The sequence below is a fragment of the Sus scrofa genome, chromosome 11 (assembly GCF_000003025.6).
Source record: "Sus scrofa isolate TJ Tabasco breed Duroc chromosome 11, Sscrofa11.1, whole genome shotgun sequence".
NCBI classification, from domain to species: domain Eukaryota; kingdom Metazoa; phylum Chordata; class Mammalia; order Artiodactyla; family Suidae; genus Sus; species Sus scrofa.
The window spans coordinates 4,009,654-4,033,280 of NC_010453.5; the positions used below are offsets into that span (position 1 = coordinate 4,009,654).

At 49.0% G+C, this 23,627-nt stretch overlaps 1 protein-coding gene across 5 annotated transcripts; it reads right to left on the reverse strand.

The window, feature by feature from the left end:
- RNF6 (ring finger protein 6) lies at positions 11,099 to 23,387 on the reverse strand. 5 transcript variants are annotated; one of them, XM_021065493.1, is made up of 6 exons: positions 22,654 to 23,387; positions 21,979 to 22,511; positions 21,249 to 21,331; positions 19,036 to 19,242; positions 17,620 to 17,715; positions 11,099 to 13,902 (listed from the first exon to the last, which is right to left on the reverse strand). In XM_021065493.1, the coding sequence occupies exons 4-6, from the start codon at positions 19,226 to 19,228 to the stop codon at positions 12,200 to 12,202; spliced, it is 1,992 nt and encodes a 663-aa protein (XP_020921152.1). In that variant the 5' UTR covers positions 19,229 to 19,242; positions 21,249 to 21,331; positions 21,979 to 22,511; positions 22,654 to 23,387; the 3' UTR covers positions 11,099 to 12,199. The 5 variants fall into 5 exon arrangements, with proteins under 5 accessions (XP_020921152.1, XP_020921153.1, XP_020921155.1 ...); XM_021065494.1 differs by having other exon boundaries at positions 21,979 to 23,387; XM_021065496.1 differs by lacking the exons at positions 21,979 to 22,511; positions 22,654 to 23,387 and adding an exon at positions 21,827 to 21,911.

A 23,627-nucleotide genomic window follows, 5' to 3' on the forward strand; every position in this document is an offset into this window, starting at 1 on the left:
GCAGGGAAGGGGTCTCTGATTTTAGGGACACATGTGATTAGATGGAGCGTCCTCACCTTCCCCACCAGTGATCCAGGATTATCTCCCTGTTTGAAGGTCTTTACCTTAAGCACGTCTCCAAGTCCCTTTTGCCTTGTAGCACGCACAGCTTCTAGGGATTAGGACATGGATATGGGTGGGGTGGGGGGCATCCTTCTGCTTGCTCCTTTCCGTAAGGAGTCCCCTGACAGACGCTGCCCTAATTCTGAGTGCGTCCACGGATGAGGAGAGGTCACTGCTTTATGAGGCTGCCAGGGGTCATGTTCAACACTAATTAACGCTAACTAGGGGTAATGACCAACTCTAAACGTCAGAAAACTTAGGTGTTCAGTCCCAGTAGTTAGGTCTTTGTCTTAAGAAGCACAGGAGATGGAGTTCCTTTGCGGCGCAGCAGGTTAAGGACCTGGGGTTGTCACTGCTTCGGCCCGGGTTGCTGCTGTGGTTCAGGTTCCACCTCTGGCCCGGGAACTTGCACATGCCACCAGTGTGGCCAAAAAGATTTTTAAAAAAAAAGGGGGAAGAAGAAGCACAGTGGGAAACCCACCCCGGTATTCCCACTTGCACATCCACCACATGAAGTTCTTAAATAACTGAAGACAGCTAGAAGATGGCCCTTTTATTCATTCGGTGGGACGCACTGAGAACCTGTTTCACGTGGATGCTGTTCTGGGCTTCTGAGATGCAGTCATTAATCAGCCAAAGTTCCTAATGGTCTAGTGAAGGAAACAGGTGGATAATCCAGCAGACAGCATTGTCAATGCCTTGAGTACCATCAAATCAAGGCTACCAAAATATTTTTATATTCTTTGTGTGTCTTTTTAGGGCTGAACCTACGACATATGGAGGTTCCCAGGCTAAGGGTCAAATCAGAGCTGTAGCCACCAGCCTATGCCACAGTTACAGCCACAGCAATGTGGGATCCAAGCCACGTCTGCAACCTACACCACAGCCCTCGGCAACCCCGGATCCTTAACCCACTGAGCGAGGTCAGGGATCAAACACGCATCTTCATGGATGCTAGTCAGGTTGGTTAACCACTGAGCCACAACGGGAACTACTAATTTTGATATTCTTAAAAAATCATCTAAATAACAATTATAAGATGTTTGTACAGAAATTTTATATGTGAGGGTTGTTTCTGTTTTGCATTATAACGGAAGAGCACAAAAACCTTCTCACATCCACTCCTCTCCTCCCTAGTGCAGCCCCGAGGGATATAAAATTTAAGCCAGAGAGAACAGTTTCGATTGGAGTAAGCAAAGATGGCATCCCCGAAACAGTTGAGCCTTCCAAGATGAGTGGATTTAGATAAATAAAGACTGGAGAGGAAAACAGTCTGTACATTTCTGCTGACACCGTGGCAGCCGGCTAAGAGGAGAACTGGGGCAGATAAGACGGAGGTTGGGCAGCTGGCTGTGGGGAGGGCATATTCTGGGTCACTCTGGTTTTAAATAGAAATCCCTCCAAAGGCACTGGGAGTACCAGGAGTTCAGGGGCCGTGGGGTAGCCCACTTTGGCAGCTCCCCACTCTATCTGCCAAGAGCCTGTACAGCAAGAAAGAACCACCTCTACAGGCTACAAACCTGGAGCTTAACACCCTTCAGCGCACTGCTAAAACACTCTGGGACTGAGTTTACATGGGTCGCCTGCAGAGCTCCACCGGGTGGCAAAGTGAAATCTGCATGATGCGCCCGGCAGGTGAGGAACAGCAGGGCATTTGCTCTGGCGCACTTAAATTCTACCCTTTTCCTCCGGGTCTAACTGCAGCCTCACCACATGCGTTCTGGGCACTCGGAATAGGACGATGCAATTCTCACTTACAGTCTATCCCGGTCCTTCCAAAATGCAGATGAACTGAAATCCTATAAACAAAGGTAACTGATTTCCACTCAAATTTCCTGACCAAAATGAAAACTGTTTCTCCAGCTGGGTTTTCTAGAGGCTCTGCTGCCAACACTGTAAGGTAGAACGTTCACTGGTGGACTGAATTATCTGATAATACCACCGCTCCATTGTTTGGAAATTGATGCATTTTGTAGTTTATATTTGAGGTCGCTCCTTCCGTTCGGCTTTCCTATTGGAAAGCTTTGTTGCAAACTGATCATTTAAGGTTGTGTATTTTTTTTTCCTTGAGGCGTGTTTGCCTTTAAGACTCAGAATAATTGTGACTTGTTTGGCTGCAGGTCAGCATCAGCCCTCTTTCCGATGGCCTCCTTAGTGATTGCTGCAAGTGTTTCTGGCATCGTTTCTGTTGGAACCAGACTTGTATCCTGTGCTGGTATTTCACGCTCAGTGATGCTTGGTTTGAAATTGTATTTGGTCCCTAAGGGGGCATGCTGAGTTGAAACTTAAAATTGTACTATAAGTGGGCAGGGTCTAAAATGAGAACAGAAAGCTGTACGATGCTGGTACCTCTGAGTCAACACTGGTGTGACATCCATATTTATCCCTTTTCAGTCTCTGTAAGGTTCTGGAGAAGGCTAGTCACCCCATTCTTGGACTACCTGGACCAACTCGGGGAACTTGGCAAGACTAGCAGCAGCGATCAGTGGCTCCCATTCCCATGGAGCAAAATCTAATCTTTCTGGGCAGGTGACCGTGACTTGGTTCCTTTCCTTGTTTGTACATAGGTTTGGCTGTTTGAAGATGTAACAGGATGGAGACAGTTTGAGCAAACCAGGCCCTACCCATTTAATGTCCACAAATACGGTAGAAAAGGAGTCAACCCTCCAAGTCGGCCCTTAGGGGAAGGCGTTTGGGTGCAGTTCCAGAGTTGACGGATCTAAGATTTGACCACCAGGACAAGAGATCCCTATGGATATTGCAGCTGCAGACAGTGGGTGGAGCCTGAGAGCTTGTTTGCAAGCACAGGTGAGATGCCTCACCTGTAGAAATCAGCAGGAAAACTTGGAGACGAGCTGGAGATCACACATGCGATGGGGGCAGGGAGGGCTGCAAAAAAGAAGGGCTTTACCGCTGTCAAGTTTACCGGATGTGTCATTGGTCACCACCTCTCTTCCCTAGGGGATGTCTTGGCTGGTGGGTTCGTGGGTTCAGCCTCAGCGTCGTCAACATCGTTCTGATTCTTGGTTCATTTAGCATGAAACAAAGAGCCAGAAATCCCAAGAAATCCAAGGCCTGTTTCTGGCCCCTGCCCCTGGCCTTTTGGTTGATTTGGGCAAGTGATTCACTTCTCTCTACTTCAGTTTCTTCCAAAAGAAGCATATATAATTCTTACCCAACCTACTCTCAAGTTGGTTTGAATATAAAAAGTGAGACAGTGGGCATGAAATCTCCTTGGGCAAGTGAATGCCACAGAATATTCACATGATGTGCTGATTATTATGATTAACCTGCCAGAGGGGGGCCGGCACCCTCTCTCTCCCTTCCGGTGGGAGGGGATCAAATGAGGATCCGAATCAGATCGCAGAACTCCCGTCACCTTTCAGTATGTGGCTTTTCATGAAACAAGGATCAAAGAGTTTTGCGGCTACGCCAGCTTCCTCGGAACTGCTAGGAATCCAGAAGAGGCGTCTGCTAAAGCTCAGAGAGGGACTATTTCAACAATGGTACAAAGCAGCTTCTTATCTCTTGCCTCACAGCATCCCTACAAAACCAAAACGCCAAAATGGAAACCTTTAACTGATTCCCAGAAGCAGAGACTTTGCAGAAAAGCTGGAGGAGACAGAGGGTCAATGCGCAAGAATAAAAATAGTCGTGTGCATTCAGGAAGGAAAAAGAGAGACATCAGGATCACACCGGCAGATACTGAGAACACACAATGGACAAATATACCCCAAGGCTGAGCCAAAGGGATGTGAGCCACACTGGATAGGAGTCAGCAACAGAAGTCCTTTTATTAATTAAGCTCAGGACTGCAAACAACGTTAGCAATATGTCAGGCCAATGGTGGTGCATCGCCTTGTGCTGGGGACGTTTCGGGCGGACGTGCATCCTCTCCTTTGACCCCACGAGGTAGAGGTCATGGCTACCCGTATTTCACAAACGAGCAAGAGGGTGGCCAGAAAGATAAAGTACCTGCACAAGGCCCCCAAGCCGTCATGTGGCAAATGTGGGACCTGAGCCGACACCTGTCACCCCGGTCTGTGTTCCCCGTCGCCGCTGTGGATCGCCCCTCAGAGGGCATATGCTATTGGAGGAGCACACAGGCTGCACTTCTGGGCCTTGGCAGAGGGGCTTGGCAGACCTTCAGAGGCTTCTGGGCGGAGAGTGAAAGGAGGAAGGGGATGTGAGCTGAGAAAGGGAACGCTAATTGGAGCCCCATCCGGAGACGAGATAAGAAGCCGCCTGTACCGTTGTTAAAATAGTCCATCTCGGCGCTTACCCGGTTAACCTGCCTGAGGGCTGCTGGGAGCAAGGCATAGAAAGTGGTTACAGCTGGGTTTGGAGCGCATCCTCGGATTCACAGTGAACCAGGATCAAACTGTGACTGTCTCTGGAATGAAAGATGCTACAGAGTCGTGGTGGTCACGCAGGGCCGCTCAAGAGAAACTGCGGTGGGGGCACAATTGCCCGACAGGCAGCCCCCCGTTGTCACACCTTGGGGCCCACTAAGACACGCGGGCCCAGGCCTTGCTTCCCAGCTGCCCCTGCTGGTGACGGGCCTGAGCCGGTACTGACCCCAGGCTATTCCCACCCGGTGGGGGCTCCACCATCACTGAGGTGCTCAGAACTGCCCGGCAGGCTGCAGCTCCGCCTCCGCAGCCTCCTTCCTCCCCTCCTTTCTCAGGTGTCACACCTGCATCAGAGCCTGGGAATGCTCACCTTCTCCCGCCCCCCCCCTTACCCCCGACAGGTGTTTCCCAGTAAAGTCTTGTATGTGTAATCCTGTCTTGGTGTCTGTTTCTCAGGGACCCCAACAGACATACTATCGAGTGTGTCATGAAAGAGAAAAATAATGGCTTTTGTCTTTAAAAGTAGGCTTGACAGGAGCTCCCATTGTGGCTCAGTGGGTTAAGAACCCGACCATTATCCATGAAGATGCAGGTTCAATCCCTAGCCTTGCTCAGTGGCTTAAGGATCCGGCATTGCTGTGAGCTGCAGTGTAGATCACAGATGAGGCTGGGATATGGTGTGGCTGTGGCTGTGGCTGTGGTGTAGGCCAGTAGCTGCAGCTCTGATGCCACTCTTAGCCTGAGAACTTCTATGTGCCTTGGGGGCAGCCCTAAAAAAATAAGCAAGCTTGGCAATTAACAGAGAAACCTGAAGTGCAGGTTCTCGGGGGCCCACAGAGAATGCCCTTGGAAGACTGTTCGTCTCCTGGGTCTGAAATTCTATGGGCCTGTATTTTGGGCTTAACTGTAACAGAGGTGAAAGGTTCCTAGTTTATTAATTTTATTAGTTTATTAAGTTTTCTGGTGCTCAGCAGGCAATGTCACCACTATGGGTTGGGTTCCATCCCTGGTCTGAGAACTTCTGCATGCCAAAGGTACAGCAAAACACACACACACACACACACACACACACACACACACACACACACACACACACCTATCATTGCAAAAGTGAATAGAGACTCATTCGTAACAGAAGGCTGCAGATTGGAGGAACACCTTGGGAACTGAACTGAATCCCTGCAGCAACCTGACCAATGAGCTCAAATCTCCCCAAAGTCCTAAAGAGCCAGCCCAGGGCTCAGAACATTCATCCTGAAAAGGTTAGAAGAGGTTTTTCCCTTTACTGAGCGGAATCATTAGCCTTGTAAGACCAAAGGTTAGACAAACTTCTTTGTTTGTTTTTGCTTTCTAGGGCCGCACTTGCGGCATATGGCATTTCCTGGGTGAGGGGTCAAAGCAGAGCCACGTGTGCAACCTGCACCACAGCTCACGGCAACGTCAGGTCCTCAACCCACAGAGCGAGCCCAGGGATCCCACCTGCATCTTCATGGCTATTAGTTGGGGTCGTTACCCCTGAGCCACCGCGGGAACTCCCAGTTAGCCATCTTTTGATGATGAACACAGGGGGGCAGAACTGTGACCAAGTCTTTGAATGAACAAAGTAAGGCATTTTCAGACCTTACAAGGCGATGTGGCCTTGCTTCTAACCACCCATGTGACCTGGGAAACTACTGAAGCTCTCCAGGTCACCAACAAGACTGTGGGTGTTGGGAGTCAACACTATAAAATCGCCGAGATTAAACCTCTCCGTGTGTCAAGGGGTCAAGGTTATTTGTTTCTCCTGCGTTCTGGACTTAGCACGTTGCGTGGGGGGACAAGGTAATTGTACCATGGGCTCGATCAAGACAAGTTCACTCCTTTCTCACCCGGGCACACGAAGAGCTTCGTGGTGTTGTCGCATGAAGGTGTTAGTAACATCGGCTCCCAAGACACAAACAGCTTTCCCATCAAACAGTCATGCAGAATACACACCCTCTAAGGTGAAACCTGAATCCTTTTTCTTTGCCAAAAACATCCGAATACAGTTCATGCTGAGGCGCATTCAGAACTACACTGTAAGGGGGTTACCCTCTGCTGACATAGGGGCACCACCAGGCTCCCAGGCTCCTCTCCCTCACAGCTGAGTGCTTCTCTTGCAGGCACTATGGGCACCAGGGTCCGCCCCTGTTAGTCTGGGGGTGCCTCTCCCCCTCCGTGGTTGGGGGGGGGGCATCAGTGGAGAGGTTGAGGGCAGCAGGGAGGGACAAAGAGGGCAGGACACACACAACGAAGGCACCATTCTCCAAGCACGGTGGCAGAGCTAGACGCGGACCTGGTTTAGTCGCAGTGGTTCAGAGAACACAGCGCTGGCCCCAGCCGGTGAGGGGAGAGCAGTGTGAGAACAGCAGAAGGAAGCCTTCCTGTCTCAAGTGCTGACATTCAAGATACTTTTGAGGGTTTTTTTTGTCTTTTTAGGGCCGCACCTGCGGGCATATGGCAGTTCCCAGGCTATGGGTCGAATCGGAGCTGCACCTGCCAGCCTACGCCACAGCCACAGCAATGCCAGATCCGAGCCACATCTCCAACCTACGCCACAGCCACAGCAACACCAGATCCAAGCTGCATCAGCAACCTACACCACAGCTCATGGCAACGCAGGATCCTTAACCTACTGAGCAAGGCCAGGGATCGAACCTGCAACCTCGTGGTTCCTAGTCGGGTTCATTACCACTGAGCCACAATGGGAACTCCCAATATACATTTTGTTAAGTATTTCTTCAGTTTCACTCTTGCTCTGTTTTGTTTATTAACTTTCAGGAGCAATGGGTTTTTCGGCTTTTGACTATACTTGTCGTATTTCCGGAACATTCTGGGTAAAGTAAATTTTTGCCGGCTGGCCTGGGAGTCTTCTCCCTCTTACCTCAGACCATTAATGTATGATATTATTTCAAAAAATAAAAATCCTACAAATGAGCTTTTAATGTATCAGCTATTTGTAAGCCAGTGTCTTACCTACACACCGAAACCTTGATGCACCGCTTATTAAATACACATTGAATGAGCCATTGTGTAGCAGGCATCATGTCAGGGGCTGAGCAGAACTTCAAGGAGAAGACACAGTCTAACTGAAGCCCCCAAGTGCGAAGTGACAGGGTCCACATGCGACTTCAGGCTCTCAGCACTGCTCCCTTGACGGACCCCTTCCTCCAAAGCAATTATCCAAATTATATTCTACTCCTGTGTTGGGATTAAGCTAAATATGATAAAGGTTGCATCATATTTAAATATATATATACTTTTTTTTTTTTTTTTTTTTTTGCTTATTTTAAGAGAGTAAAACACTTTCATGGGCCCCTAAGAGGAACACAGGTCCGGGGGACGAAACAAGAGGCGGACTTGCAGGTGTGACACTGGGGTGAGGGTTCAAGGATAAACAAGAATTAATCAGATGAGAGGACTGCAGGGGCGTGAACTTGGAAGTCGAAGGGCAAGGTCAGTCCCCACGAGGGACCTGAAATGGGAGAAGAGGAGGTCGCAAGAGGTGGACAGACGCCAAAACAGAAAGATCTTGTTACTGTAAGAACAGTGAGGACAGAGACATGGGGCCCGCCCAAATGCACTTGCAGAGAGCCCGGCAACGGGAGGAGGGCCAGGCCACCTGAGGGACGAGGGACCGTCAACGGGAGACGTGAGGACAGCCCTCCACGACACGAGAGAGAACTGGTGAGGATTCCCAAGGATGCGGGCTGGTCGGCCGGCCGTGAGCAAGGAGGCAGGCGTCCAGGCTCTCCGTCCCTTGGCAGCCCTTCCTTTCATCTTCTGGCCACGCCTGCAGCAGTTCCCAGGCCCGGGAGTGAACTTGCATCATCACAACTTCTCCCACTTCAGGCCAGAGATCATTCTAAGGGAGAGACGCGGGACGATGAGCAGCTCACGGTAAGGGCTTGTGGGACGGTCACGGCCAGGAAAGCGCCTCAGCCTCAGCCTGCTTCTGAGCCTTGATGCAGCATCTTTGATGCCTCGTTATCCCTTTCCTGGACGCGTCCTGATGAATTGTTTTAAATCTGTCAGGAGCAGCCCTTCTCTCTTCATTCTTTCTTTCTTTTTTTTTGTCTTTCTGCCATTTCTAGGGCCGCTCCCACGGCATATGGAGGTTCCCAGGCCAGGGGTCGAATCGGAGATGTAGCCACTGGCCTACACCAGAGCCACAGCCACGCGGGATCCGAGCCACGTCTGCGACCGACACCACAGCTCACAGCAACGCCGGATCCTGAACCCGCTGAGCAAGGCCAGGGACCGAACCCGCAACCTCATGGTTCCTAGTCGGATTCGTTAACCACTGAGCCACGAAGGAAACTCCTCTCTTTGTTCTTGAGACAGCAGAGCTGGACTTGCATGTGGAAACCAAGACGGGATAGAAGAGCGTTAGTTACAGAACTGCCTTGAGGACGGAAAACTTCCCTCGGCATTCCTGCTTCTCCAGGAGGCCTGTGGCCCCGTGACCGACTCTCTAACCTCCGCGGCCTACCACGTCGGGTGGCAATGACACTTCAAGGTCATGGGAGGTTTCGATTATGAATTGATGTTCAATACGAAAGGAAAAATCACCTAAAAGTGAATGAAAGATAATCAAATACAGGTCATACTAGGACCAGAGCTAGTTGAAATTACAGAACTCGGAGTTGCGTCGTGGCGCAGCGGAAACGAATCTGACTAGGCACCTTGAGGTTGTGGGTTCGATCCCTGGCCTCGCTCAGTGGGTTAAGGGTCCGGCGTTGCCATGAGCTGTGCTGTAGGTCGCAGACGCAGCTCGGATTCTGCATTGCTGTGGCTGCGGCATAGGCTGGCAGCTGTAGCTCTGATTCGTCCCCTAGCCTGGGAAACCTCCATATGCCATGGGTGAGGCAAAAGCAAACAAGAAATTACAGAATTCAGGGATACAAGGAAAAGCAGGTAAAACGATGTACTACATTGGAAAGCAGCTGGGAAGCTGACAGTTTAGAAACAGAAGTTTGCAAGAAAGAACCACACTCTACAGAACAAGCTCCAAGGACGGGATATGGAACATGAGATTCAAATGAAGAATTTTAAACGATTTGTTCCTTTCTGTAGTGGAAGCACAAAAGGACAATCATTGCCAAGTAGAAGCTGGAAATAGATCATGAGCCTTTGTCTTTGTCACCAGTCTTGTTTATGGGGAGATGAATGAAAACATTGAAAAAACATTTCTTTGTGCCCAGCCAGGATACCTATTTAGAAAATTCCTTAAACGTTCCTGCTGCTTTCAGGGAACTGTCCAGGCAGCACCCACTCTCATTCCATTCCCCATCCTGTGCGGGCTCTCTCCACGTGCTGGTCCTCCCATGCCTTACAAACGACTGAGGGTCAAGGTGCTTTGGTTGCATCTCTACCCCTGCTGGTTTCATTTCCCCTTTTTTCTGTTCTCCCCTTGACTTTCCTAACTCATCACGCCAGGGGAGGTAGAACTTCCTGAGGAAGATTCCAGAGAAGCAGTAACTGCTGCTGGATTTAGTCTCTTGTCATATTGGGGACAAATGGTGACACTAAAGTGAGTGCGACAGGTGAATACGGCAACATCTCAGACAGATGTCTAAAGTGGCAGAGCTGGTAACTGGTCCCCTTCCCCGCTCCTCCCCTCAGGAGGCTCTCCATCTGTCAACACGACCCTCTCAACCAGAAACCAAACAATGGTTTTGTTTTCCAACATTTTTAGACCCTTTTCTTCCTTTGCAGTTCCGCTGCCATCGCCCTGGGTCAGATGATAACTGACAATGAGTCACAATAGCTCCTTCATTAGCTTTTGCTTTGCGGCTCCCTCCACTGCATTCTGAACCCTGTGCCACCCCAATCTTGCAACAGGAAAAATGCTCTTACCAGGTGCCACTAAAATTTATCAAGAGACACTTAAGATCTGTAAAATAAACATTCCTCAGTCTGGTATTTAAAGTCTTCAAATCACACCTCCCAGTCCGGAGTTCCTGTCGTGGCGCAGCGGAAACGAAACTGATTAGCATCCATGAGGACCCAGGTTTGATCCCTGGCCTCGCTTCGTGGGTGAAGGATCCGGCGTTGCTGTGGCTGTGGTGTAGGCCAGTGGCCACAGCTCCGATTGGGCCCCTAGCCTGGGAACATGCATTTGCCACGGATGCCACCCTAAAAAGGTCAAAAACAATTAAAAAAAAAAAAAAAAACCTCCCAGTCCTATGTCTCATAAATGACCAACAGAAACCATTGACTGCAAAGTCACCTCCCATACTAAAACCTCTCACTCCGGGTGCTAACGGCAGGCACTGCCCAGCAACTCCTGTGTGCGCCTCCTACGGCGTGAACTACACATAGTCACTCAGCAGGAAGAAAACTGAATCCTGAGATATACCCAAATCTCACAGAATCGGCCGCGAGGTATTTGTTCTTGTGATTTTGTCCAAAAGCAGTGTGACCACAGGACGCTGTGCCATTTCTTCAAAACAATTTTATCAACTGAGTTTCAATTTCAAAGAGCAAGTGTGCCTTTCCTGTGAAGAGAGGGACTCTTGTTTGTCCTCTAGCAAACCTCGACACCTGTCGCCCCGCCTGGTACCGAGAAGGTGTGAAAGAACTGCTTCCTTTGGCACATAAACCGCAGGGGACCAACAGAGAAGGACCGTTCACGCGTTTCAGCATTTATTGATGGAGACAAATCTTCAACACATACTTTGTGTTCATATAAATTCTACATTCTCTTAAGGTGTTTCTTTGTTTGTTTCTTTTATTTGGAGTTTTTGGTCTCCAAGTGAACTTAAACATATTATCTATGCTTTTGAATCTTTATAGACACTTGTTTTATATTTTAAACTAAATCTGAGAAACCATGCATACTGTATATCTTACTGAACATAATCCAAAAAATTGCACTTTCAAAAAAGTCACAGAAAAGCAGAACTCAAGTTAAATAATCTCTACATCCTAAAACGTCCATGTTCCATTTCTGAGAAAAGAAATAACTTGTTCAGTGTTATATATTGCTTGCTGTCTAAGAAGTCAGATTGTCAGAGACGCTTCATAAATTATCTTTAAATATCTATTAATTCACTTCCTCCCAGAGATGATCCTGTAAATATTAAACACGGTGCCATATGCAGTAATAGCCCAAAAGTTTCAATAAGAACCAAACTGGTAATTTTTAGACTGAATATTTTAACCTTAAAATTATATACCTATATCTATAGACACATATGATATGCTGCATATTAAATTTAACGTTTCAAGTAACTTAAATGCATTTAGCAAACATTCAGCCTAATACTCTTCCATGAAAAGATCCTGCCCTTAGAATAAAAAGTTAAAGAAAGGCTCACTTAGGCCCCAAGGTCTGGACATGGCCTGAAGCCTATGGAACGTGAAAGTCTAAGCAAAGTCTCCTTTACTCTTCACAGAAAGAATATCGATTTTTAACCTACTGCCTTTGTGCATATACAAAAGTGCTCAGCATGACAAAATTACCAAAATAAAAACATGTTAAAGGTTATTTGGTTCTAGCCATATTAACTATTCTGTACTTTCAGGATACTATAACATGTGCATTTTAAATCTTTTATAAATTTTCTCTTTTTAACAAGTTAAAAAAAGCACACAAAAAAATAGTTCAAACTAGAATAATCTGTTATTTTTTCATCCTGGTTAGCTCATCACAAATAATTCAACAGCAGAATGCCTGACCACTCAGCTCTCCTAAGATGCGGTATTGGAGCAGCCCCACCACGTCAGCCATCGTCTGCTGTGCTGGACCCTAGGACAGGCTGCCGGCAGATGGGACACGTGCAATTCTCTGAGAGCCACCGGTCAATACAGTGGATGTGAAATTCGTGCATGCAAGGAAGCTGCCTGAGCTTGTTTCCAGTTACGTAGTCACTGATGCAAACGCTGCAGATTCTGGCGAGGTCGCTGTCGCGCCCGCTGTGCTCATAGTGCCGGGTGGACAGATTGTCGATCTGCTCTTTGGTTAAGCCGCGGATGCGCTCGGCCCCGTCCGCTTCGTTCAGCAGGAAGAAGTGAGCCAGGCGAAGGATGGGGAGCATCCCTGTTTCAACCAAGGTACTGGAATGTGGCCCCGGCCTGGCGGCCCTGCCCTCGCGGCTGCGGGCCCGCCTGCCGGGAGAGGAAGCGGCGGCCCGGCGCTGGCTGCCCGCCCTCCCCGCGCCCGGGCGCCTGGCGCCGGAGGGTGTCGGGGGCAGGTGCTGAGCGTCTCCCGGCCCCTCGGCCTCCGCCTCGGCCTCCATCAGAGAACTCAGCTCGCCAAGCCCGGTCATGATCTGCCTCAAAATGGACCGCAGCACCGCCGAGGACGGTTCGAGGCGCTGGGTGCCGGCCAGCCTGCGCAGGGGCACGGTGATGGTGCTCACGTAGGTGCGCATCCCCGAGCGCTCCAGGCGCGAGATGGTGCGGCGGAAGCCCCCGCCGCCGCTCTCCAGAGTGACCGCGTTCTCCGCCAGCCCCACCCTGGACCGAGTCCTGTGGGCGATGCTGTCCCGGTCTCTGGCCTCTCCGGGGCGGAGCCGTCTCACTTGCAGGTCCAGGGTGATGGTCGGAGGGCGCCGGGCGGCGGCCGGGGGGGACCGGCTGGGCTCTTCCTCCTCCAGGGTGATTCTGGACATGAGTCTGGAGTTGGAGAACCAGGTGTACGCGGTGCCCCTGCGGTCTCTGTCTTGCTGCAAGAAGACCCGAGTTACACCTCGCCTCCTCACCGACCGCCCAACGCTTTGCTCCAAGGGTCTACGCTCGCTCTGGGGAGTGGGACGGACCGGGCCGCTCTGCCTGCGGATCGGGGAGCGGCTGCGACTGGTGCCGGCGGAGCGCAGCCTTATGGGCTCCAGTCTCTGGTTTGTGTTCCGCACCGTGACATTGCTTCCGGCCCCGAGCTCCCACACGTGGGCGGCTCCGAAGCGCTGCCCCTCCCTCGGCCTGGGCGCCCCCGCCGCGGGCGGCCCCGCGAAACCCGCACGAGGCGCGCCCCGACTCGGGCCCCCAGCCCCGGTTCGGAGTCTTCCCGAGGCCGCCAGAGGTCCTTCTACGGGATTCCGGCCCCTCGAGCCACGCCTAGTCCTCGGAGGGGTGGCGCCACCGCCCGCGCCAGCGCCCGCGCCCGCAGCGTGGCTTCTCGTCCGCCGGGCCACGGGACTGCTGGCTCGCCGCTGCCCGTCCCGGTCTGGCCTGGGCTCTCGGCCGACAGCCGACAGGGGCAGGCCCGGCGCGTCCTCGCCGTCCATCTCCAGGCCTCTGTTCTCGTGGTTTATGTGGATCTCCAGACTGAACCGAAAATCTCCGCTGTGGGGGTTTGTTCGACTCACGGCTCGCCAGCTCTGGTTCCCGCTCTGGCCGCTTCGAGTCGCGTTGCCCGAGCGACGAAAGGTGTTCAGCCATTCCAGCAGGGGATCTTCGTTCGAACCTTCGCGAGGGACTCCCGAGTCTGCAAAGCAACCAAACCAACTGAGGGTCCATCCCGGTCATCTGCGCTTAGAATGTTACTGAAAGCTTGTAAGATAAAGAGTTTTTATTAAATGGGAGTCCAGAACACCTGTGCACCTCAACGAATGAAAAACGGCCAAAAATTGAACTTTCTGTATTTTTTTAAATTTTCGTTTTATTTTTCGGGCCGCCCCTGTGGCGTATGGAAGTTCCCTGGTCGGGGACTGAAGGTGAACTGCAGCCGTGACCTATGCTGCACCTACAGCAACGCAGGATCCTTTAACCCACTGCACAGGGCCACGGATTGATCCTTCTAAAAGAAAGGTATATACTATGAGCATACTATAATACACATTATATGTGCATTAAAATTATAAAATTTTTTTTTTTTTGTCTTTTGTTGTTGTTGCTATTTCTTGGGCCGCTCCCGCGGCATATGGAGGTTCCCAGGCTAGGGGTGGAATCGGAGCTGTAGCCACTGGCCTACGCCAGAGCCACAGCAACATGGGATCCGAGCCGTGTCTGTGACCTACACCACAGCTCACGGCAATGCCGGATCATTAACCCACTGAGCAAGGGCAGGGATCGAACCCGCAACCTCATGGTTCCTAGTCGGATTCGTTAACCACTGCGCCACGACGGGAACTCCAAAATTATAAAATTTTAAACAGTATTTGTGCAAAGGCGTGAAGAAATCTTGACACTTGCTCTCCATATGCCTGTCACTGGCAAAATATTAAGGCACATGAGAAACACATCCAATATCAAAACTGTATGCATTTAAATTGCTTTGTTCATATGGTAATATCAATAAAATACAATGACAAAACAGAGACCCTGAATCTGTCGGACCCTTTTGGTAAGGATAAAGCAATCACTGTTATAACTAGGTATTTTGGTAACCTTAAGAATTCTATCCCGTTTCTCAGCAACTGTCAAAAATGGACAACTCAAGGAACCCTGGCTTTATGACTCAGCATCAGAACTACAGTATGTCTTTTATGAAGATGGGAGACTTTACGCATGTTACTTAAGATCTCGATAGCTGATGGCAGGAGTTCCCATCGTGGCTCAGTGGTTAACGAACCCAGCTAGTATCCATGAGGATGTGAGTTCGATCCCTGGCTTTGCTCAGTGGATTAAAGATCCAGCACCACTGTGGCTGTGGTGTAGGCCGGCAGCTATAGCTCCAATTCGACCCCTAGCCTGGGAACCTCCATATGCCGCAGGTGCGGCCCTAAAAAAAACAAAAAACAAAAAACAAAAAACCCAATGGCTGTATCCTTATCTGTAAATGGGAAGTGACAGTAAAGATGCCCAAAGGCTCATCATGAGGATAAAATACGACACTGTGTATAAAATGATCGGCCCATTATCTGGCACACAGGAAGTACTCAGTACAAGCTGGCCGTTACATATAATGTGATGAATAAATACATTTGCGGTTCATTTAAAATGCGAGCTCAATGAAAACAAAGAGTTTTGTCTTGTTTTATTTATCCCAACCTCTACAACAGTATTTGGTACAAATTAGACTCTCAATATTTTTGAATGAATCAGTTTAGAAATAAATGTCCCCCTAATAAATTTCTCTAACTGTGACAGTGCTACTGTGGGAAGCTTAAGTTTTCAGGGTTTTTTTTTTATTTCTTTTTTGTCTTTTTGCCTTTTCTAGAGCCGCTCCCGTGGCATATGGAGGTTCCCAGGCTAGGGGTCTAATCAGAGCTGTAGCTGCCACCCTACGCCAGAGCCGCACCTACACCACAGCTCACGGCAATCATTAACCCACTGAGCAAGGCCAGGGACCGAACCCGCAACCTCATGGTTCCTAGTCAGATTCGTTAACCACTGCGCCACGACGGGAACTCCCATTTTCCGTTTTTAACCAGTGGATTATATAAAGTGCAAAACTCACTGAAAAGTGTTCTAATGCACATTAACTATACAGACTTTACCCTTAAAGTCTGCTCTACTCATAAACCGTTGTTAAATGAGATTGCTTTGATTTTATTTCATTAGTGCAATCTCTCATTTTAAAAAATGCTTTTAAATGTTAAAGTTAAACCTGTTAACCGGCTGCTGGTATCTGTAAAATAAACAGCGGCTTTAGCCACAGTCTAGAGGATGAGCTATTTCACCTGTGATGAGCAGCGTTTCCATTAAAACACATTCACAGGATCAGCTATACCAACAGAGTACAATTTACATATCTCAATATAAAGCAGAAAAAGGGCTACCATTCACGTTCCATTTTAATTTGTACGGGATATGAGGAAAGGGCAGGTAAACAATAAGTCACTCTAAATGCCACTTCCTTAATTACTAGAACGCAGTGATGCTGCGTGTGAGAAAGAGGCCGCTGGCTATCCAACAAAACCTGTCCCACCCTCTTCCAGGGAAAGTGTCAAAAAGGTCCTGTGAACAGGCTGGCAGCTGGGCGTGGCCGTGTCGCTAAGTTCCCAACAATGGAATGGGAGTCAAGGTGACAGATCTCACTTTCAGGACCTCCCTCCGGAACCCAGAACTGCTGGCTGGAACCCAGATGTGGTTGCGACTTAGCTTGATCAGGCGACCACCACCCTGGAGCGGCAGGGTCTCAAAAACCTGCTTGGAACTGCGGTTCTGTATCTGGGCTGTTCGATACCAATGCCCTCACCACGTGTGACTATTAAATGACCGGATGTGGATAATTTGGCTGAGGACATGAATTTAGATTTTATTAAATTTAAATAGTCCCATGGGGCCAGTAGCTACTGCACTGGACAGTGCGGCTGTCCCAGCGCTCTGCTGGCTTGGAGGGGGTGGGGGGCGGCCAGAAGGACTTATGGAGTCAAGTGAATCGTCCCCGAACTGCCAACACGAAAAAGAAACTTCTGCCTTGAGCCAATGCAATATGGGGGTTTTTTAACAGTCTTCACCCTAACACAACGATCCTGATGCAACACGTGAAACGGCTAACAAATCCCTCTGGGAAAGGAAGTGGAACCGCTAAGAGAGACATCAAAGTTGGCTTTCCTTTTAACCCTGTATACTTCTGTTTACTCTGAGCTTTTTTTAACAAAGCAATTTGTCTTTTATAAGAACTTCTTATATTTCGACTTAGCATTTGTTTGGTAAATGACACAACAAACACAAAAACAAAACAAGGCAAAGTTTAGTTACCTTAACTTTTAAAAAAGCAGTGTGGGGAGTTCCCATCGTGGCTCAGTGGAAACGAATCTGACTAGCATCCAGGAGGACACAGGTTTGATCCCTGGCCTCGCTCAGTGGATTAAATATTCGGCATTGCCATGGGCTGTGGTATGGGTCGCAGATGAGGCTCAGATCCCGAGTTGCTGTGGCTGTGGTGTAGGCCAGCAGCTGGAGCTCTGATTCCACCTCTAGCCTGGGAACTTCCATATGCCGTGCGACCCTAAAAAGCCAAAAAAAAAAAAGCATTCTGTAGGCTCTAAGATGAAAAAGAACTCTGCTGGTGATTAGCTGTACACCGTTTCATATGCAGGAGATCCCTGAGTTATGCTATCTTTACGTGCAACCCCTGTCCTGGGCTGCCTAACTGGACTGCTTTGCATTGGCTATGTACATACTATCTGAATATCACATTACATCTGGAACACGTTAAAAACAAACACTGGACAAGATCCTCTAAGTTCGCTTCTTCAGCTGCTCCAATCAAACCGGTTCAAAACGGTTCCTTACAGCAAGGAATGCACAGTACCTCTGCTGTTTGTCCCATTTCTCAAGTCAGGCTGAGATGCTAGACGTTCCTTGAGGCCATCTAACCGCTGCTGTAATTCTTCTGATGTTATTTCTCCTAAAATAAGGGAAAATTGCTCACTGAAAGTAAAATTTGTAAATTACTAAGTTCTATGAAAACTCGCAAAGGGTAAGCCTAATCTTAGCAATCTGTAGGAAAAAAAATCACATTGTTTTCATGTTCTGTAAATTGAAGACAGTTAAAAATGTTTGATGCTGCAGTTCCCGTCGTGGTGCAGTGGAAACGAATGCAACTAGGAACCATGAGGTTGCAGGTTCAATCCCTGGCCTCACTCACTGAGTTAAGAATCTGGCATTGCCGTGAGTTGTGCTGTAGATCACAGACTCGGCTCGGATCTGGCATTGCTGTGGCTGTGGCAGGCTGGTGGCTAAGGCTCCAATTGGACCCCTAGCCTGGGAACCGCCATATGCTGCAGGTGCAGCCTAAAAAGGACAAAAGAGAAAAAAAAAAGTGTGATGCAAATATGCATCATTTTCATTGTTTCATTTATTAATGTTTTATTAAAATTAAAATAAGATTTAATTTGAATAATAAAGTGCTCCCAGTTAATACACTTAGTAATCTATACTTCTGTGAATTTTTGTCAGCATTAAAAAGAAATTAAGAAGGGAGTATTTCTAGAGAAGACGTCAAATCTTCACTTGAATTTTACTTATATGGATAATCAATGTACAATACACAGATATATGTTTCAATTAGTTCCTCTGTGAAATTACTGTGTAAAAAATTTATGGAGCACATTGGACTTTTGGGAGTTATTAATTCAACCAAATAAATAATACCTCAAATGAGTTAGAATTAGGTTTTAAGTAAATAATATTTGTACAAATATTACTTAAGAGAAACATGACCACATCTGTAAATATCTGACACTACTATGTACATTAAACTGTTGGTTAGTTGACTCTTGTATAACTGTGCTTTATGTCCAATATTCTTACCGACTTATAAAATACAGAAATAAGCCAGTGATTTTCTGTGTTGTTAGGTTAAAAAGCTCTTAAAGTCACAAAAACTGTACACTTTATTTGGGGAGAAGCAGATGGGGTAAAAAAAACCTCCTTAGGGGTTCCTTTGTGGCTCAGCAGTAATGAACCTGAATAGCATCCATGAGGACACAGGTTCGATCCCTGGCCTTGCTCAATGGGCTAAGGATCCGGTGTTGCTGTGAACTGGGGTGTAGGTCACAGACGTGGCTTGGATCTGGTGTGGCTGCGGCTGTGGTGTAGGCCGGCGGCGACTGCTCCGATTAGACCCTTAGCCTGGGAACCTCCATATGCCGCAGGTGTGGCCCTGGAAAAAGACAAAAAGACAAAAAAAAAAAAAAAGGCATTTCCTCTTTTCCCCATCTCTTACCGGGGGTGCCTAAGAGGTCATGGTCTCTCATCAGCCGATAGTCTTCGTCACTGAGGTCATTCATGAACTGATAGTAGGCTTCTTCTCGACGGAGACGCTCCTGCTGCCACCTTCTCTCATTTTCCTGATGATTCTGGTCTCGAGATGAGCTTTCTTCCTCACCACCGTCTGATCTAGACCTAGCCTGATTCATGCTGAGACCCCTGGCTTTGTGTTCAGACAAGACATACACAAGTCAAGGTGTTAGCCATGGACTACACATGGCTTCCTGTTTTAACGTGTCCTTTTAAAATTTTCATTCAAAACTTTTACCCACTACTCCAGTACTTCGTATGGCAAATCTCGCAGTGAAGAACTTACATATAAAATGAAAAACCGGAGTTCCCGTCATGGTGCGGCGAAATGAATCTGACTGGGGACCATGAGGATGCAGGCTGGATCCCTGGCCTCACTCAGTGGGTTGAGGATCCGGTGTTGCGGTGAGCTGTGGTGTAGGTCACAGACCCAGCTCACATCCAGTGTTGCTCTGGCTGTGGCGTAGGCCGGCGGCTGTAGCTCAGATTGGACCCCTAGCCTGGGAACTTCCATGTGCCGCAAGTGCGGCCCTAAAAAAAAAAAAAAAAATGAAAAATGAAAAACAGCTCCTGGGAGACACAACGCAAATGGACCAACTTCTCTTCCCCAGTCATCAGCTAAGGCAGCCTAGGTTTGGTTTCGGCACACGTTTCCCATACCTGAAAACCAAAGTGATTATCTCACTCTTTGACCTCCTGGCTCTCCTCTACAAGCCCTCACGGATGTTTCAACCTCTGGATACTTCATGTTCGCCTACAAATTTTAAGCTTAAACTATGCACATTCTTTACCTAATAAGCAAACGGCTACTGGGTGTTGGAAGGGTATCACGTGTATTTCCAGCAGGGGTATTCTTTCCAAAATAAAGTTCATACAAGTAATAGCACCGCCCCTGCACTTTGTTAAGGTAAAAATAATTTAGCCAATTATATCTGCTGAATGGTTTTGGGGTTGCACTCTCTTAAACCTAACAAGAAACAATCTCCATGCACAGCTCTGGGAGCCCTGAAAGCACATCAGAATCAGAGCTGTTGGGTCTCCCCAGATGAAACCTTGTCCCAGAGGTTTCTGAGTACCAGTGAAACTTCCCTTCCATCCTGCCTAGGCAAACACCGCTACACTGCTTTTGAATTATATGGAAATGTCATTCCTGAGAACCCTTTTTTTTTTTATTTAAGGGCTGCACCCACAGCGGATAGAGGTTCCCAGGCTAGGGGTCAATCGGAGCTGCAGCCGCCAGCCTACACCACAGCCACAGCAACGCCAGATCCCTGATCCACTGAGCAAGGCCAGGGATCGAACCCGAGTCCTCATGGATACTAGTAAGATTCATTTCTGCTGCGCCACAACAGAAACTCGGAGAAGCTTACTCTTAAACCATAAGGAAACCAAGGGAGAAAAATGTTTCATAGATATCTTAGAATTTCTTAAAGACACCATTTACTAAAGTCATAGCAGCTATGGTTTTCACCTGGGAGTGCACATCCAACTCACTTGAGGAAATTTTTTAAAATACAGGTACCAGGATCTCATCCCCAATTCTAGGCCAGAATTCTCCAGCTAATTGGGGTGCTCTGGGCTGAAATAAACCACTGCCTTGACAATGTCTGGTATGTCACTAAAGGGAATATGTAATATAGCACATGACTTAATAAAGGCTGGAGGATCAAGTGACTAGGTGGCCAGTGAAGCAACTGCTGTAAGTATGACTCAGTGTGTTAATAAGCAAATTACTTTAAACACAAAATAAAATTAGCCTACAGGTTTAAACTATGATACAAGTTAGCAACTATCCAGTCTCATGCACCTTCTACAACTTCAAGGATTTTTTTTTTTTTTTTTTTTAACAGTGATGACTATGTCATTCTCTTTTAAGGAAAGATCTAGGAGCACCATCCAAGCAAACGCAAATTAACACAGTTAAAAACTCAAGATTTCTTTCCATTTTCAGAATCATCAGGACTAAATCACCACCAGCCAGGTGGATTTGCTTGGTACAGTAGTAACATGATTTTTGTATTAACTTAAAATTTTGAAAGCGCTCATAAAGTCAAGCTACCTTAATTCAAAACTCGAAGAACTTCCCCTGAAAAGGTAAGCTTCCTGTACAATAAACCACAATTAAATCAAAGTGAATACCTTATTTTCCTTTTAATATGCTTTTAACATATGCAATGGTATCCATCCTTCCGTTGTTTGTGCTTTTTTTGGCAGCTGCCCATCTGAAGCAATAAAAGAGAGTTAAATGATTCAGTAAGTTGCCTCTTTGAAGGCTAGGAATGGCTAGTCGTCTCCCAACTCTGCTGCTGCAAAGTCAAAGCGAAATCTCCCGTGGATTCTCATCTGGAAAGTCAGATCCCGGAACAATTAGGTCACGAAAATCTCCCGCAAGGCCCAGTTTCTCCCACAACAGAAACGAGGCCCCTCCTCCCCCCGCCACGGCTCCCGGGATTACAACTCCCCTCCAAAGGCCTGCCTTCCCACCCCGCTCCCACGGTCGTCGCCAGGCTTAGGTACCTCCAGCTGACTTCTAAACCTTCACTTTCTCGCCACCCCCGCCCTCCGTCCCGATACTGGTTCCCTTCCTGGCCGTTGCGACGGAAGCCCGCGCGGAGGGACGAGCCGCACCTCAATAAACAAACGGGGCTCCCGGGCCCAACCAACCGCTTCCCAACCCGGCCTCGACTAACGCTTCCCCTAGCGCCCTAGATTCCCACCGGGAGGCAGGTGACCGACGGGGCCCCGGAGCCAATCGCCAGCCAGGGCAGCCCATCTAGAGCGCAGGTAGCCAATCGGAGGAGAGGCGGGGCCGGGGCGGGCCCGCAACTCCCGGAAGTGCCGGTGGGCGGAGAGCGTTCCCGGAGCTCACCTCGCCGGGAACCTGGCCGTCCTCCCGCTGCTCGGAGAGAAGCGTGCGGCCCCGGAGGCTGTGTCCGGGCGGCGGGCGGGACTCGCATCCGCGCCTCCGGAGGCTGCCAGGTCCACTGATGGTCTGCTGAAGAGAAGCCTGTGCTGCAGCGGGTCTGTCCAGCCCGAGCGGAGGCTCTGGAGGAGGCACGGCTGGCCCCACCCTTCTCTCCCTACGGCCGGGCCGCCCCCTCTGGGTGACGGGAGACGCTCCGCCGCCGCCGGGCGCTCGCCGGTGCGTTTGGAAATGCGTCCGGCGGGATCCAGGAGGCGGCGACCCGCGTTCCGGGCCCGGGCCCGCGGCAGCGCTGGAGGTCACCGGGCCGCCTCTCCCGCGCCGAACGCGGAGTCCCGGGCCGCAGCCCCTCCTCTGCGCTTTGCTGTCGCTCGTTTCTGAGCCGGCTCAAGTGCAACCCGACGGTGTGCTCCTGTCCCTGCTACGCCCGGCACCGCGTAGTTCCCCAGCCTGGAGCCTTCCCCTATTGCGCATCAGACCTGGGAATTACAAACCCGCATCAGTTCTTAAGTGTTTCTTCACCTTCCCGCTGGGGATGCACTTTGACCCCCCCCCCCCCCGTCCCCACGTCGTGTCTCTGGTTTTATTTCTGAGAGGTGACGCTGACCAAACTCGCCTTACCACGAGTTAAGCCTCTAAGTCTCTGCACAGCTTGTATGGGTGCCCGAACTTCCCTGCCGTCCAGAAGCCGCCGTCTTGGCACGGTGCTCCCACGGCAGTTCTGCATTCGTTCGTTCGTTTATTCATCCCCGCCTTAACCCGGAGGAGCTGCTCCATCCCCGCCATCATGCTGAGCAGCGGGGTGACAAACAGATGCATCCCGGAGTGACCAGTGGAGCAGGAATAGAGGACACGTTGTTAACAGGTCAGCATACTGTTATAGAAACTAAAGTGGAAATGTCTCCAAGGCCCTTCCCTCTGCGCACGGGTCTATTCTTGGCATCCCAAACCTGTTCCCAGAAGTTCCTCAACGTCACGTGGGAACTCCCAAGCAACCCCCAAGGCCACTTTTACCTCATTTCCTTTATTTCCCGGGACTCACTGCATAGGCCATCTTCCAGGAATTTTTTGGTGATATCTCTGAAGGGACATCCCACGCTCCAGCCACACATAAAACTAGGCAGAGGCCCCTATTATGGGGGCTCCCTTAGCTCCCTCTGTATAACGATCTTAGCATTTAGTCATTCACTTAAGAAATACTGAGTGCCACTAGGAATTAGACAACAGCAGCCAGTAAAACAAACAAGGCCCCTTGTCCTCCTTTTCAGTGGAAAAAGTCACTGATTAAGTACCTAGAACGCTTTTCTGTTCATTTATAGGTCGCTCCCATCTAAAAGTCTAAACTCCTTGAGTTCAAACAAATGGTTGTATTCCTTTCTACAGTTCTGGCACAAATGCTGCCCCTCAGCCCACTGCATGAATGAGAGGAAAAAATGCAAATTTTTGCAAACAGAATTAATGCATGTTTGGACAGTGACTTCAGGAATTGTGAGTACCAGTCAGAGACAATCACATATGAAATATCCAAAATGCAAGCAGAAATCCTTTAAAATCCCTGTGTGAATTTTAACGAGTATCATACGTCAAGTGCAACC

Bases quoted from the DNA above. Each gene is read 5' to 3' on its own strand.
- RNF6 (XM_021065493.1), bottom strand. From the start codon at position 19,228: ATGAATCAGGCTAGGTCTAGATCAGACGGTGGTGAGGAAGAAAGCTCA. The intron at 17,716-19,035 runs GTAAGAGATGGG...CCCTTATTTTAG, and splicing joins TGACCTCTTAGGCACCCCCG to GAGAAATAACATCAGAAGAA. The intron at 13,903-17,619 runs GTACTGTGCATT...GTTGCTTTGCAG, and splicing joins AAATGGGACAAACAGCAGAG to ACTCGGGAGTCCCTCGCGAA.